This window comes from Electrophorus electricus, chromosome 13, assembly GCF_041902795.1.
Source record: "Electrophorus electricus isolate QZ-2024a chromosome 13, ASM4190279v1, whole genome shotgun sequence".
Lineage (NCBI taxonomy): Eukaryota > Metazoa > Chordata > Actinopteri > Gymnotiformes > Gymnotidae > Electrophorus > Electrophorus electricus.
In genome coordinates, this window is record NC_137509.1 from 1,486,903 (window position 1) to 1,503,461 (window position 16,559).

Genomic DNA, 16,559 nt, shown 5'->3' on the forward strand with positions numbered 1-16,559 from the left:
GTGAATAGACATTTTAATGAGACAAGTATAGTGAACAGTTTAGGACACCATTTCTCTGGACTAGTCCGAGTACTGGTCCAGTCACCCTCAGATCTACGAGTGCCATCGACACATCCGGTGGGTGTGGCTCATTTCAGAAGAGTCTGTTATGGTTGAAAATAACCGTAACGGCTGTGCAAAACTCTCTCCAAGCACAGTCGATTCAGAGAAGCCATGCAACTCAGCCCTTCAACCAAACAGGAGGAACTCCAGAGCAAGTATTGCTTTCAGTGTGTGGACCACAAAACTGGCTGAAGTGGGTGCTATTCCAACACAAGAGCATCAACAAATCAGCAGGACACCAACCCAGGCAATTACACTGAGTGTGTGTGGACCAGGTTCATAACAGCACTGCTAATGAGGGTCATTCTGGTTTTGAATGTGAAAGGGTCTACAAGTGCCACTAAGATGAACACAAAATGTATTTAGCTTCTGCTGTCAGACTGCAGTCATCAAGGGCAATCACAAAAAGGTCTGGAGTTGTTCTGTCCAGTTCAGTTCCTAGTGCAGTACTGGAGGCCTCCAGGACCTGAGAGAGACATGGCTGATGGTTGTCCTCTCCAGGCTATGTCGGGGCCATCTTTAGAATCAGTCCCAAGATCCACTCACACCACAGCCACCGTGTGAAAACCAACTACACTGAAAGTGACATGGAGACAGCGAGTGGAGACGGTGCTTCAGGGAGCTGGGCTCTTCAACACTTTAACCATTGTGGCTATCACTGTGGAACAAGGCAGCAGACGCAGCGCCTACCAACCTCACTCTCGCTCTCCCTCCACCACGTCTCACATCCTGCTCCCCTCCATCTGTGGCTCAGCAGAACACAGTCACACTCTGGGAGACACTCACAGCCTACCTGCTCACAAGAGTGCACGCTTGTGGATAGAGAACAGCAACAGTGAGACTGAGAGAGGGGGAGAAAAAGGGATGAATGGAGAGGAAGAGAGAGATTCTCACAAAAACAGAGAGAGAGAGAGCGAGAGAGAGAGAGAGAGAGAGAGGGGCGAACAGGATGGGAGGGCAGTAGATGAGATGAAGGAGGCTTTAGGAGTGAATGCTGCGTGATGTTAGATGTCAGAAGGGCTACATGGCTGGTGGTGATCAGCTCCATACAGAACACAGAGACTCCGGCAGTACAGCAATGACTCCAGCAGGACAGCGATGACAGAGGTGTGAATACACCAACACCACCAAAGTGTGCACTCGTTTACTCTGGCCTTACCAAGTGTGTACTCGTTTACTCTGGACTTACAGACAAAGTGCATATTCATTCACTCAGCTCTTATAGAGAGACAAAGTGTCTCTACAACACACAAAGCCTTAAAAATGTGCCTATACGTACACACACACACACACACACACCTCCCAAAAAACCTTAATTTATTTCACACAGACACATATAACCACAGAAATACACACATAATTATAGCCACGCACTCAGCCAGGCTGTAGTCGGGGGTGTTAAGCAGGGTTTCCTGAGTCATGGGTGTGGACCACAAGCTGCTCATTACACTTCACAGTTTGACACTTTAGCCTTAAACAAAAGCATCAAGTTTATTTTAATGGGTTACTTGAACTGGACCCAAATTCCTCAGAAAGGACAGACTCAAATTCACCCTTATGCCTCAAATTCACTCAAATTCACCCTCATCACTCAAATTCACCATTATCCTTCATCCTTAGGACATTTATTAACAAAGATGTCCTTGATGGGCATGTTGAATGCTCAGAAGGTTTTCACAAAGATGACAGCAGGCATCATCAGAGCCTTCTCTGCACCCAGGTCATCACCTCCACACCCTGCTGCCCTCTGGATAGGGCTGTGGGTCTGTCAGGACACGCGTTGGGGTCCTAAACAACTTCTACTCCAGTACCATCAAAGAACTGAACCCCAAACAAATGTTTCTGTCCAACTGACGGCCACATCACACACTCACCATCCACCCACTGTTCCTCCATCCACTACTCCACCCATTTGCCAGCACACAACTGAATGTTAACGTGCAGTAATGACCCTGTTCACTGATCACAAGCATATAATACAATATGTGCAATATTTCTGTCCTCTTTGTAAATGCATACTTAAAATTTTATACTTAAGAAAAAGTTTATTATGTAAATGTATAGCACTTTCAGGCACCACACGTTAAATTTCATTTTAATTAAATTAAGTTAAATTTCATTGCTCTGCAATGACAATACAGCTGTCTAGTCCAGTCCAGTCCAGAACCAGCCAGTACCTTTATAAACTGCCACTATGTTTGGATCCAGAGTAAAAAGTTTCTGGGAGTATCTGAACACTTCAGTAGCAGGACGGCAGGGTAACAGAAAGTTTCTCACTAGTCATCGCTTTACTGTGTGGGAGTGGAATTACACCAGTGTTCTACCGCAACACATACTGAATACATTAATGATATGTAGCTGATGCTTTTACTCAAAGCAACTTGCAAATTGGGTTAAGGGACTTGCTCAGGGGTCCAACAGTGGCAACATGGTGGTGGTGGGGCTTGAACTGACAACCTTCTGATTACTAGTCAAGTACCTTAACCACAGAGCTAAAACACACACACACACACACACACACACACACACACACACACACACACACACACACACACACACACACACACACACACACACACACACACACACACACACACACACACACACACACACACCTTCAGTCTTAACAAAATCCTGATACAAACACAAAACAGCAAATATTACACCCTCACACATGTGCTCTCTGCTCTGTGACACACACGCTCACACATGATCATAAATAAATAATTTCCTAGTAAACTGACAGCATGCAAAAGCAAGAAAAAGTGACACATGGCAAAAGCTGTTTCAGAACACACACACACCCCCCAACCTTTTAAATGATGTGCTAACCACATTAAGTAGGCGAGAAGCTTCCAGAAACCTCTACACTTCCCCCTCACAAAACCAGCAGCATATTATCAGCATCTTCACATTTATTAGTAGAAATTAAATAATTTCTGAAAGTCTATTAAAGAATTAAAACATTTTTTGTAAAAAACAAACAACCCAAAAATATTTGTAAGGCTTTTCTTTTTTTCTTTTCTTTGATGTTCAGGGTTGTGGAAACGATACCATGCTGCACACCCTACCAGTCGAGAGTCACCCCTCCTCTTTAACACTTTTTTACATTTTACAAAAACAATGAAATAACATGGATGTAATTATGTTAAACCAGAATTGACCGTGTTAGATTTTACATTCCTCAAAGTCACCACCCTTTACTGCGAGGACACTCTTGGCGTTACCATGATGGCAGCTCTGCACGCTGTTGGAGTTACCGTGACGACAGCTCTGCACGCTGTTGGCGTTCCCTGAACCAGCTTCATCAGGCATATGTTTGATTTGGAAATCAATTCATATAAAGGCTGTCAACATCCACCATTTATATTTATGTCAAAAACAAATGCCTTAAGAGCATAAAATACATACATACAACCATTAAGGAGTGTCCAAACTTTTAAACTGTACTATTTGAATTAAACATCTTATTCACACTAACCACATTAAGATAAAGTTGCTTAATACAGAAACCGCTCAGAAAGATAAAGTTCCTAATCTCACTTCCACATCTGAAACATGTAATACATCCTCTCTATGGTAATTACCAGAAAAACCACAGCATTCTGTCAAACGTTAATTAACATAATAAAGAGGAATGAAGAGTGAGAGTAATGGAGTTGTTGGCATTGATGTCTTCTCTCCTAACCAACACACGGTTCTCCTGCTACCATGACAACATGCTGTACATTAATGAGTCTAGGCGTCCAGTACATTAATGAGTCCAAAACAAACCTCACATTAAGGAAATCTCTTCCACCCGTTACAGACGTGCTAATGATTCATATGTAGCAAATACCTGGAAACTGGCATGTTATAACCCATGCAAAAACAGTTCAATATAAACTGACTTCGCAATCAGTTAATATACAATATGAATATAAAATGTACAATATGATTTATATATATATATATATATATATATATATATACATATATATATATATATATATATATATATATATATATATATATGTATGTATGTATATATGTCATATAGAACTATTATATAGAACAGTTCTATAATATATAATCTATAATAAATAATATGAACGTGTTAATATAAGGTTTATATAATGAATATCAGTATGTCAGTATATGTTACATTTATAAATTAATAAATGTGTTTAATATTATATCAAACAGTTCTATATAATATATAATACAATATAATAAAAACCCAATATAAATATTATAAAAAAATAATATACAATACATAATATGAATGTGTTAATATAACAAATGTTAATATGAATATCAGTATGTGTTTTATTTACATATTAATAAATGTATTATTAATATTAATAAATGACTATCACAAATCTAAATTGTTCAAATGATTCTAACAATAAATGATTCTGCAGCTTGGACACACACACACACACACACACACACACACACACACACACACTCTCACATTCTCTGAAGAAAGGTGATGTGTGTCATTTTAGAGCTGGTGAGCTCTCAGGAAGCAATGGTTCTTGCTGAAACAGCAGATATGCCAACACCTCCACCCAAACACCACCCTCATTTAGAAATCTCACCTCCAGCCAAACAGTTATGTTATAAACAGTTAAATAATACAGCTTAGTTCTTATAAAGTGAGAAAATCTGCGAAATGCATACACGCATGCGCACTCGCACACACACGTGATGACTTGCCTTCATTGCCATTTCTGAATTAGGTCCTAAAGCTGAACGCGGCTGATACTCATACTGAGTCATGAAATAACACCATGGACCCGCCAACCCCAGCCAGCAGGACTGAGACACACAGCTAGGCCTGAGTGTGTGTGTGTGTGTGTGCACAGGGGTGTGTGTGGGTCTCACAAGGCTATGGTCCATTCTGTAGAAGGGGCCTGAGTGTGTGTGTGTGCAGGGGTGTGTGTGTGGGTCTCACAAGGCTATGGTCCACTCTGTAGAAGGAGCCTGAGTGTGTGTGTGTGTGTGGGTCTCACAAGGCTATGGTCCACTCTGTAGAAGGGGCCTGAGTGTGTGTGTGTGTGTGTGTGTGTGTGTGTGTGTGTGTGTGTGTGTGTGTGTGTAGGGGTGTGTGCGTGGGTCTCACAAGGCTATGGTCCACTCTGTAGAAGGCCATCTGGCAGGGTTTGTTCAGCAGATTGGCAAAAGCAATGAAGGTCTCAGCAGTGTCCATGTTCAAGATCAGCACTGCTGCAATGAAGGACATACCCTGAACCTGCACACACACCGACACAGAGACAAAAAAGAGCCCACATGTGAATCAGGGAGAGTCACTCAGAAGGAGGCACTGTACACCTGCAGAGCTAAATATTGATTTTTATCTTAATTAATTGTATCTTCTTCCTTATGATCCTTATGATATATTCTGTAATGTCAATTAAGGCGAACTCCAATTACATCACACATCTAACTGAAGTTGGCCAATCGAGTGCTTCTGCTTCTAAGCCCCACCCCCTCCGAGCCCTTAACATGCACTTGCGCGCACACACACACACACACACACACACACACACACACACACACACACAGCTGTAGTGAGCGTAAAGGGACACTGATGTTGTCTGTAAGTGACCTCAGAATAACACACCAAACACAAGCTCTCTGCAGGGCTGTGCCATCAGTTCTGCACTAACGCAATGAATCACACTGAATGTACACACACGAGCTACGTGAGGCACGCGGTCTAGGCAGAATATTTGTAAACAGGAAGAAGCGGTGGGGTCAAATGCTCATATAGATTTTCACACAAACACACACACACACACACAGTCATACACACACACATACATCACGGTATTCCCAGACTGACCACCTAGTCATCACGGTATTCCCAGACTGACCACAGCTTTTACGTTTCCATGACAATGACAGGAAGAATACGTCTTCAATTCCATAATGACATACATGCAAATGACTCTAAAGACTGTGTACATCTTTCTACTGCTCTCTCTCTCACACACACACAAACACACACAACACACACACACACACACACACACACACACACACACACACACACACACACACACCTTCAGTCTTAACAAAATCCTGATACAAACACAAAACAGCAAATATTATACCCTCACACATGTGCTCTCTGCTCTGTGACACACACGCTCACACATGATCATAAATAAATAATTTCCTAGTAAACTGACAGCATGCAAAAGCAAGAAAAAGTGACACATGGCAAAAGCTGTTTCAGAACACACACACACACACACACACACACACACACACACACACGCGCACACACACACACACACACGCACACACACACACACACGCGCACACACACACACACGCGCACACACACACACACCCCCCAACCTTTTAAATGATGTGCTAACCACATTAAGTAGGCGAGAAGCTTCCAGAAACCTCTACACTTCCCCCTCACAAAACCAGCAGCATATTATCAGCATCTTCACATTTATTAGTAGAAATTAAATAATTTCTGAAAGTCTATTAAAGAATTAAAACATTTTTTGTAAAAAACAAACAACCCAAAAATATTTGTAAGGCTTTTCTTTTTTTCTTTTCTTTGATGTTCAGGGTTGTGGAAACGATACCATGCTGCACACCCTACCAGTCGAGTCACCCCTCCTCTTTAACACTTTTTTACATTTTACAAAAACAATGAAATAACATGGATGCAATTATGTTAAACCAGAATTGACCGTGTTAGATTTTACATTCCTCAAAGTCACCACCCTTTACTGCGAGGACACTCTTGGCGTTACCGTGGCAGCTCTGCACGCTGTTGGAGTTACCGTGACGACAGCTCTGCACGCTGTTGGCGTTCCCTGAACCAGCTTCATCAGGCATATGTTTGATTTGGAAATCAATTCATATAAAGGCTGTCAACATCCACCATTTATATTTATGTCAAAAACAAATGCCTTAAGAGCATAAAATACATACATACAACCATTAAGGAGTGTCCAAACTTTTAAACTGTACTATTTGAATTAAAAAGCTTATTCACACTAACCACATTAAGATAAAGTTGCTTAATACCATTGAGATTTACAGAAACCGCTCAGAAAGATAAAGTTCCTAATCTCACTTCCACATCTGAAACATGTAATACATCCTCTCTATGGCAATTACCAGAAAAACCACAGCATTCTGTCATACGTTAATGAACATAATAAAGAGGAATGAAGAGTGAGAGTAATGGAGTTGTTGGCATTGATGTCTTCTCTCCTAACCAACACACGGTTCTCCTGCTACCATGACAACATGCTGTACATTAATGAGTCTAGGCGTCCAGTACATTAATGAGTCCAAAACAAACCTCACATTAAGGAAATCTCTTCCACACGTTACAGACGTGCTAATGATTCATATGTAGCAAATACCTGGAAACTGGCATGTTATAACCCATGCAAAAACAGTTCAATATAAACTGACTTCGCAATCAGTTAATATACAATATGAATATAAAATGTACAATATGATTTATATATATATATATATATATATATATGTATGTATGTATATATGTCATATAGAACTATTATATAGAACAGTTCTATAATATATAATCTATAATAAATAATATGAACGTGTTAATATAAGGTTTATATACTGAATATCAGTATGTCAGTATATGTTACATTTATAAATTAATAAATGTGTTTAATATTATATCAAACAGTTCTATATAATATATAATACAATATAATAAAAACCCAATATAAATATTATAAAAAAATAATATACAATACATAATATGAATGTGTTAATATAACAAATGTTAATATGAATATCAGTATGTGTTTTATTTACATATTAATAAATGTATTATTAATATTAATAAATGACTATCACAAATCTAAAATGTTCAAATGATTCTAACAATAAATGATTCTGCAGCTTGGACACACACACACGCTCATTCTCTGAAGAAAGGTGATGTGTGTCATTTTAGAGCTGGTGAGCTCTCAGGAAGCAATGGTTCTTGCTGAAACAGCAGATATGCCAACACCTCCACCCAAACACCACCCTCATTTAGAAATCTCACCTCCAGCCAAACAGTTATGTTATAAACAGTTAAATAATACAGCTTAGTTCTTATAAAGTGAGAAAATCTGTGAAATGCATACACGCATGCGCACTCGCACACACACGTGATGACTTGCCTTCATTGCCATTTCTGAATTAGGTCCTAAAGCTGAACGCGGCTGATACTCATACTGAGTCATGAAATAACACCATGGACCCGCCAACCCCAGCCAGCAGGACTGAGACACACAGCTAGGCCTGAGTGTGTGTGTGTGTGTGCACAGGGGTGTGTGTGGGTCTCACAAGGCTATGGTCCACTCTGTAGAAGGGGCCTGAGTGTGTGTGTGGGGGGGGTGGGGGGGGGATCTCACAAGGCTATGGTCCACTCTGTAAAAAGGGCCTGAGTGTGTGTGTGTGTGTGGGTCTCACAAGGCTATGGTCCACTCTGTAAAAGGGGCCTGAGTGTGTGTGTGTGTGTGGGTCTCACAAGGCTATGGTCCACTGTGTAGAAGGGGCCTGAGTGTGTGTGTGTGTGTGTGTGGGTCTCACAAGGCTATGGTCCACTCTGTAGAAGGGGCCTGAGTGAGTGAGAGTGAGTGTGTGTGTGTGTGTGTGTGTGTGTGTGTGTGTGTGTGTGTGTCTCACAAGGCTATGGTCCACTCTGTAGAAGGCCATCTGGCAGGGTTTGTTCAGCAGATTGGCAAAAGCAATGAAGGTCTCAGCAGTGTCCATGTTCAAGATCAGCACTGCTGCAATGAAGGACATACCCTGAACCTGCACACACACCGACACAGAGACAAAAAAGAGCCCACATGTGAATCAGGGAGAGTCACTCAGAAGGAGGCACTGTACACCTGCAGAGCTAAATATTGATTTTTATCTTAATTAATTGTATCTTCTTCCTTATGATATATTCTGTAATGTCAATTAAGGCGAACTCCAATTACATCACACACCTAACTGAACTTGGCCAATCGAGTGCTTCTGCTTCTAAGCCCCACCCCCTCCGAGCCCTTAACATGCACTTGCGCGCACACACACACACACACACACACACACACACACACACACACAGCTGTAGTGAGCGTAAAGGGACACTGATGTTGTCTGTAAGTGACCTCAGAATAACACATCAAACACAAGCTCTCTGCAGGGCTGTGCCATCAGTTCTGCACTAACGCAATGAATCACACTGAATGTACACACACGAGCTACGTGAGGCACGCGGTCTAGGCAGAATATTTGTAAACAGGAAGAAGCGGTGGGGTCAAATGCTCATATAGATTTTCACACAAACACACACACACACACACACAGTCATACACACACATACATCACGGTATTCCCAGACTGACCACATCGTCATCACGGTATTCCCAGACTGACCACAGCTTTTACGTTTCCATGACAATGACAGGAAGAATACGTCTTCAATTCCATAATGACATACATGCAAATGACTCTAAAGACTGTGTACATCTTTCTACTGCTCTCTCTCTCACACACACACAAACACACACAACACACACACACACACACACACACACACACACACACACACACACACACACACAAAGCCCTCTTCAGTCTAAAAAAAGTCCTGATTTCCAGTGTACAAGGAAGGAGGAGGAGAGTTAAATGTTACTTATCATTATTTGTGCACACACACACACACCCCCACAAACACAAAACAGCAAATATTAGATCCCTTACACAACCCCGGGCAACAACTGGAAAATATTTAACAACACGAGGCCAAAATCAGAAGAGTGATACTACACACAAATCGAAATAAATCCAAAAAGCTTATATATATATATGAAAGGAATACACCTACTGTATATGTATATATAAATGTACCTGTGTTAGACCAATGCTAAAACTATACTAACAATAATTTATCAGTATTTTTTAACAGTAATTCTATTTCTTAACTGCAAGATTCACTTGCAAATTAATTTCTCCGGTGAAGCTCTGAGGTGGAAGTTCATTTCCTTCCTGAACAGTGTGAGTCTGCACATGTGACAGGCAGCAGAAGACCTCAGCGCCCAGGAGAGAGCAGCACCTGAAACTCAAAACCCCACACACCCAAGGGGGAGAACATGAGACATTCCACAGCAGAGGACAAAGTAGATGTTACCGTGGAGACTCCAGTAGAGACCACGGACCGACAGGCTGCTGGGGAGGGGCTGGTGGTTGCTACGGGAGACGATGGAATGGCTAGAACAGAAATGCCCACCTCCACCATCACCACCACCCTGCTAGAGGACGAAGGAAAGAGTGGAGTCAATGTTGAGGAAGAGGAGGTAGAGGAAGGGCCTCTGCAACCCACGGCAGACCAGCTGGAGGTGGAGCAAACCACAGCAGACCAGCCAGAGGTGGAGCAAACCACGGCAGACCAGCTGGAGGCAGAGCAAACCACAGCAGACCAGCTGGAGGTGGAGCAAACCACAGCAGACCAGCTGGATGTGGAGCAAACCACGGCAGACCAGCTGGAGGTGGAGCAAACCACAGCAGGACAGCTGGAGGTGGAGCAAACCACAGCAGACCAGCTGGAGGCGGAGCAAACCACAGCAGACCAGCCAGAGGTGGAGCAAACCATGGCAGACCAGCTGGAGGTGGAGCAAACCACAGCAGACCAGCTGGAGGTGGAGCAAACCACAGCAGACTAGCTGAAGGTGGCGCAAACCAAGGCAGACCAGCTGGAGGCGGAGCAAACCACAGCAGACCAGCTAGAGACGGAGCAAACCACAGCAGACCAGCTGGAGGCAGAGCAAACCACAGCAGACCAGCTGGAGGCGGAGCAAACCACAGCAGACCAGCTGGAGGCAGAGCAAACCACAGCAGACCAGCTGGAGACGGAGCAAACCACAGCAGACCAGCTGGAGACGGAGCAAACCACAGCAGACCAGCTGGAGGTGGCGCAAACCACAGCAGACCAGCTGGAGGCGGAGCAAACCACAGCAGACCAGCTGGAGGTGGCGCAAATCATGGCAGACCAGCTGGAGGTGGCGCAAACCACAGCAGACCAGCTGAAGGTGAAGCAAACAATGGCAGGACAGCTGGAGGCAGAGCAGATGAAACCTCTACATGACCTGCAGGCAGAAAGGGACAAACTCAGCCTGCGGAACAGCCAGCTACTACTACAACTGCTCCACCACATCTGCAGAAAGGCACCAAACGAGCCTCATGCACTACACGGGACCACTGACATCTCTGAGCTGGAGCAGCGCTACCTGAAGCTCCTGGACACCGTCGAGAACCTGGCGAGGCAGCATTGCAGTGACTCAGAACTGCACCTGCAGCAGGCCATAGATCTGCACCAGCAGAGCCAAGAAAAGGTGGAGCAGGTGGAGCGGGAGTGGAAGGCCTGGGCGGAGGCCAGGTGTGAGGCGACCGTCGCAACCCTCAGCCGCACGCTAGGCAGACGGACAGCCCTGGCCCAGGCCGAGAGGCTTGGAGAGGCCATGCAGAAAGGCGAGGATGACCTCGCCGCTGAAACATGAGGCTCAAGATACACGTACAGAAGATGGAGGCCACGCTGAAGGAGAAGGACGAGGGGATAAACCTGACGCTGGACGAGGGGATAAACCTGATTGACTTCGAGCAGCTGAAGATTGAGAATCACACCTACAGCAAGAAGATTGAGGAACGCGACGAGGAACTCCTCAAACTCAGGAAGAAGATCTCCAGCACCCTGCAAGTGTGGCATTCCCAGCAGCTCTTATTTCAGAACAGAATGAAACTTATTCTAAACAGGAAGTACTTATTTGAAGTCATACAGTCACTAGTCTGAACCTATAAGATCATTGTAGGGTCTGATTATGGCAAGTTTTCAGTCAGCAGTGAAGCTGTGTACTATGAGGAAACTCCCTCCATCTCTGGAGAGGCCTGAAAAAAAAACACGTCTGATAGGGTCTGATATGATTAGCCTTCAGTCATAAACTCTAGTCAGTCATAAACTCTGGTCTAGGGAGTAGGGAGTAGGGGGTAGAGAGTAGGAGGTATGGAGTGGGGAGTAGGGAATGGGGAGTAGGAGTAGGGAGTAGGGAATGGGGAGTAGGAGTAGGAGTAGGGGTAGGGAGTGGGGAGTAGGAGTAGGGGTAGGGAGTGGGGAGTAGGGAATGGGGAGTAGGAGTAGGAGTAGGGGTAGGGAGTGGGGAGTAGGGAATGGGGAGTAGGAGTAGGGGTAGGGAGTGGGGAGTAGGGAATGGGGAGTAGGAGTAGGAGTAGGGGTAGGGAGTGGGGAGTAGGGAATGGGGAGTAGGAGTAGGGGTAGGGAGTGGGGAGTAGGGAATGGGGAGTAGGAGTAGGGGTAGGGAGTGGGGAGTAGGGAATGGGGAGTAGGAGTAGGAGTAGGGAGTGGTTTGGGGTTCAGCTACAGTGTTGTGTGCCTCCACTCTCAGGTGCTGAGCCACGTGAAGGAGAAGCTTCAGTTTGTGCAGGTGGAGAATCAGGCCAAGCGGGACCGGCTGGTGCAGGCGCAGGTGGTGGTGGATCAGGGGAGGGACATTCTCACACGGACCAAGCAGGCAAGAGACGCGCTGCGTGCAGACAACCTGCGGTTGCGCCGGCGCTGCAGCCTGCTGGGAAATGCCACGCTGCTCCGAGACTTTGAGGAGAAGGTGGACGCATACAAAGTCCTGGAGGAGCAACTGGAGATGTTGAAGAGACGACATGCAGAGCTCAGTGTCAGAGGGGCAGGGGTGCGGAGAAAGGTGGAGAAGGGCAGAGCACTGACACACACACACTGACACACATACATACTTATCCAAACACAGACACAGACACACAAATACTCACACACACTCTCATTCACACACACTCACCTACTGACAAACACATACACACACATTTGCATTTTACATTTATGGCATTTGGGCAGACGAGCGATTTACAAAAGTGCTTTGTCATTTACTCATAGAATACATTCTAGCCAGTACAGTAGGTTAGAGTTCAAGATACCATTGAAACACACACGCACACACTCTCTCTCTCACACCTTACACACACAGGTATTAAGCCACTACGAGCTGTCAACACAGCTACAGTGGATCTATTCAGCATCACAGATTCTCCGAGTCTCTGGTACTGATAAGGCACAGAACTTCTTCCAGCACATGTTCCCGTTCATCATCAGACTGCATCCTGTGTGCACAGGGACATCTACCTGCTGGCACAGTGATTCCCTGAGATGTCACATTGAGTCAAGCATGAATTTTAAGTAAAAGAATCAGGCAGATGCGCTAATCAGATTAATCAAACCTCCAAGATGGTGTGATTAATCAGACATCCACCTAAAGCTGATGTGATTGATTAATATCATCTAAATCTGGTGTGATTCATCAGACCTCTACCTAAATCAGATCTTCACCCAAAATAGTTTGATTAATCACACCTCCACGTAAATCTGATGTGATTCATCAGACCTCTACCTAAAACCAGTGTGATTAACCAGATCTCCATATCAGGTTATTGTGTTTAATCTGATCTCCACCTAAAGCAGTTGTGTTTATACAGACCTTCACCTAAAGTTCTAATACCTGTTTCTAGGTATACAAAAATGCAAACCTCAATAAATCCTGTGCAGAGGGTTTGGTACATACAGCAAAATGTCCTTGTAAAAGGTTTCTCTGGTTGGCCTAGCAGACTAAATCCATGCTCAAGCAAAGTGTTGCTACCCCTGTAAAATAATGGCTCCAGTAAAAATAAAAGTATCTTTCCAGAAGAGAACCAGTCAAGAGCTGTGGAACGGAAGTGTCCCCAATACAAACTGAATAGTCCTCTGGTCCCGTAATTCCAACAGAACTGTCCTCTGTGATACCGTAGTCTGAAATTTACTGATGACCAACAGCAAAGCAGTTCAGGCACTGTTCAAATCAACATTATAAGAGTATAAATATAAATGTAAATATAACAAAAAATGCTTAGAAAAATATTAGTCCATCAAAATGTGACAGCAATACATAATATGTAACATATTACAGACGTGCATGACAAGGTTACAGAAGTACATGACTACATAAGTAAATATAAGCAACTTCTACAGGAAATACTAGTCATTGACGTGACTGCAGTTTATCTGTATTTCAAAATGTGTGCAACAGATGGCGCTATTTACACAGAACTCATTTTTTAAAAAGCTCTCTCTCTCTCTCTCTCTCTCTCTCTCTCTCTCTCTCTCTCTCTCTGCTTCATAAAGTTCTCCAAAGCAGGCAAGACCGTAATTAGACACCTCATCATTTTGGGCTTACACTCTTTCAACTGATTTTCTTTCTGTTGTGTCACTCAATGGTGTCTAACCTCAGTTCTGGACACCTGGTGTGGTTGTTCACTCCTCTATGAGCCGATAGCCTTCATTCTGTCTATATATCGATTATAGGATTGATGTGGTTGGTTGCTACTCTTGTAGCTCATCTGTTCAGTCTGTTCAGTCACCATTTATTGTCTAGAGCTTCATTAAAAATAACTTGGTTTCACTAAATAAAGAGAAAATATAGCCTACTGCCTTTACAAACATTTGGGAGAGGACAGGTTGTTCTAAAGAGCTCGCTGGATTCCAGTATGGTTCTGTAATGAAGTGACAGACCACATAAAGTTACCAAGTACATTAATGACATCACCCAAATGTACATACATTAATGACATCACCCAAGTGTACGTATGTTAATGACAACAGCCATTTTTAGGGAATAATTTTTAGAGGATGAGGTGAGTGGTGAGATGACATCAGTTTGACTTTTATTTTAGAATTTAACTTTCACTTGTGTAACAGAGAAAACAGTAAATTGCAGGATTATTATAAATGAAATAATAACGCCAGCCTCATCTGAGCTAAAGCTTCATGTTTACAAAATGATTCATCTCCTTGCCCAAGGGAACAATTGCTCTAATAGGTAGGTACAAGTGAAATTGCAATTTGTAAGGAAAACATAATGGAGAGAAGATACAATACACAATCATCCAGTTGAGTTTGGGCTGAACTCTGCTCATGTCGTTCTGCACCCACTTTAGGACCGCGGTCAAGATATCTGCGCTTTAGCGATTCACGGTCAAGTCATCCGAATGCGCCTACATGCGCATTTTGCACAGTGCTTATTAAACTGTTAAAATACATTACTAAATGTGTTTAATTTAATGATGCAATTAAACTAGTTCAATAAAGTAAACTCTATTTTGTAATTATAACTGTAGTGAAAGTGCATGTGAGCGTTAGTTTGCGGTGAGCAGCGAAATACCGTAAAAGTGCGGATATCGGCGCATTCAGATTTAACGCGAAGATGACTTGACTGAGAATCGCTAAAGCGCGGAAAGCCTGCCCGCGCCCGTCAGTCTAGCTAGCTATTCTTATGATTAACTTGTAACACTGGTTATACCCTTATAGATGAGAGAAAATCTGGCTGGATTTTTTAAAAATAATATTTTTCGGTCCTGTTCAATCTTGTTGGTATATACAGTGACAAATAGCTTTAACAAGCTAACTAGCGTTAACTCACTGCTACCAAAACCAAGTCCAGGTGACTAGCGAGCGGTGTTGGATCGCCACAGGAAATTCTAGTCAGAGCGATTCATCTGACACTGTCCATCTAAACATGTTTCTGTTCATAACTTTATAGCTAGATTCAGATTTTGCGAATATGACTTGAAAGTCTCTTGGTAATCAGCTCGTTAGCTCTAGCGTTGTCTCGCTAGCTACGTATGAACATTATAATGAAGTAACAGCTCGCTAGCTGCGCTATCACAAGAAACCAGTAACAAAGGTTGTTTTTGTACAAAGTCTGTCTAATTTAGCTGGCTCTGTATATATAGTTTCTGCAAAATTTTATGTCAGTTAATTGCACTCTTGGTTTATTCAGTGTTCTTATGCCTCTGCAAAATGATTAACCTTCCACATTAGTCTGAAAGTATTCGTCCCTCGGTGGCTGTTTACAAAATATTGTAGTTATTCAAAATGATTTTATTTTTGTATATAACTTTTTTTTTTTTGCTTCACTGTGCGTGCAGATGCACTCACACCTGCCTTCTGCCATTCCTGAGCAACCTCTGCACTAGGTGTGACAATCCCATAACTGCATCTTCTTTAGGAGACAGTCCTGGTGCTTGCTTGACTTTCTTGAGCACACTGAAGCCTTCTTCACTGCAATTGAACCTCTTTCCTTGAAGTTCTTGATGATTCAATAAGTGGTTGATTTAGGTGCATCTTACAAGCAGCAATGTCCTTGCCTGTGAAGCCCTTTTGATGCGATGCCGTCATGACATCACGTGTTTCGTTGGAGGTAATCATGGTTAATAGAAGAAAACTTCAAGCAACACCACATTTTTAAAGCAACAGGTCTACTCTTCTAATCAGCATGGCAGAGTGATATCAGCTGCCTTGTCCTCATTAACACTTTCTCCTGAGCTAACGAGAAGATCATGATGTTAGC

General features: G+C 43.2%; 1 protein-coding gene across 1 annotated transcript; it reads right to left on the minus strand.

The window, feature by feature from the left end:
- Window positions 1-1,765: 1,765 nt before the first annotated feature.
- LOC145643524 (uncharacterized) lies at window positions 1,766-14,159 on the minus strand. The gene is made up of 4 exons (XM_081695025.1): window positions 13,705-14,159; window positions 8,779-8,907; window positions 5,210-5,338; window positions 1,766-1,867 (listed from the first exon to the last, which is right to left on the minus strand). Exons 1-4 carry the CDS (start codon window positions 13,735-13,737, stop codon window positions 1,766-1,768), a joined length of 393 nt encoding a protein of 130 aa, XP_081551151.1. The 5' UTR covers window positions 13,738-14,159.
- Between the last annotated feature and the right edge of the window lie 2,400 nt (window positions 14,160-16,559).

Excerpts from the sequence above, each read along its gene's own strand:
- LOC145643524 (XM_081695025.1), bottom strand. The coding sequence starts at position 13,737 with ATGTACCAAACCCTCTGCACAGGATTTATTGAG. Across the intron at positions 8,908-13,704 it reads TCTGCACAGGATTTATTGAG|GTTCAGGGTATGTCCTTCAT; the intron begins GTTTGCATTTTT and ends GTGTGTGTGCAG. Across the intron at positions 5,339-8,778 it reads ACAGAGTGGACCATAGCCTT|GTTCAGGGTATGTCCTTCAT; the intron begins GTGAGACACACA and ends GTGTGTGTGCAG.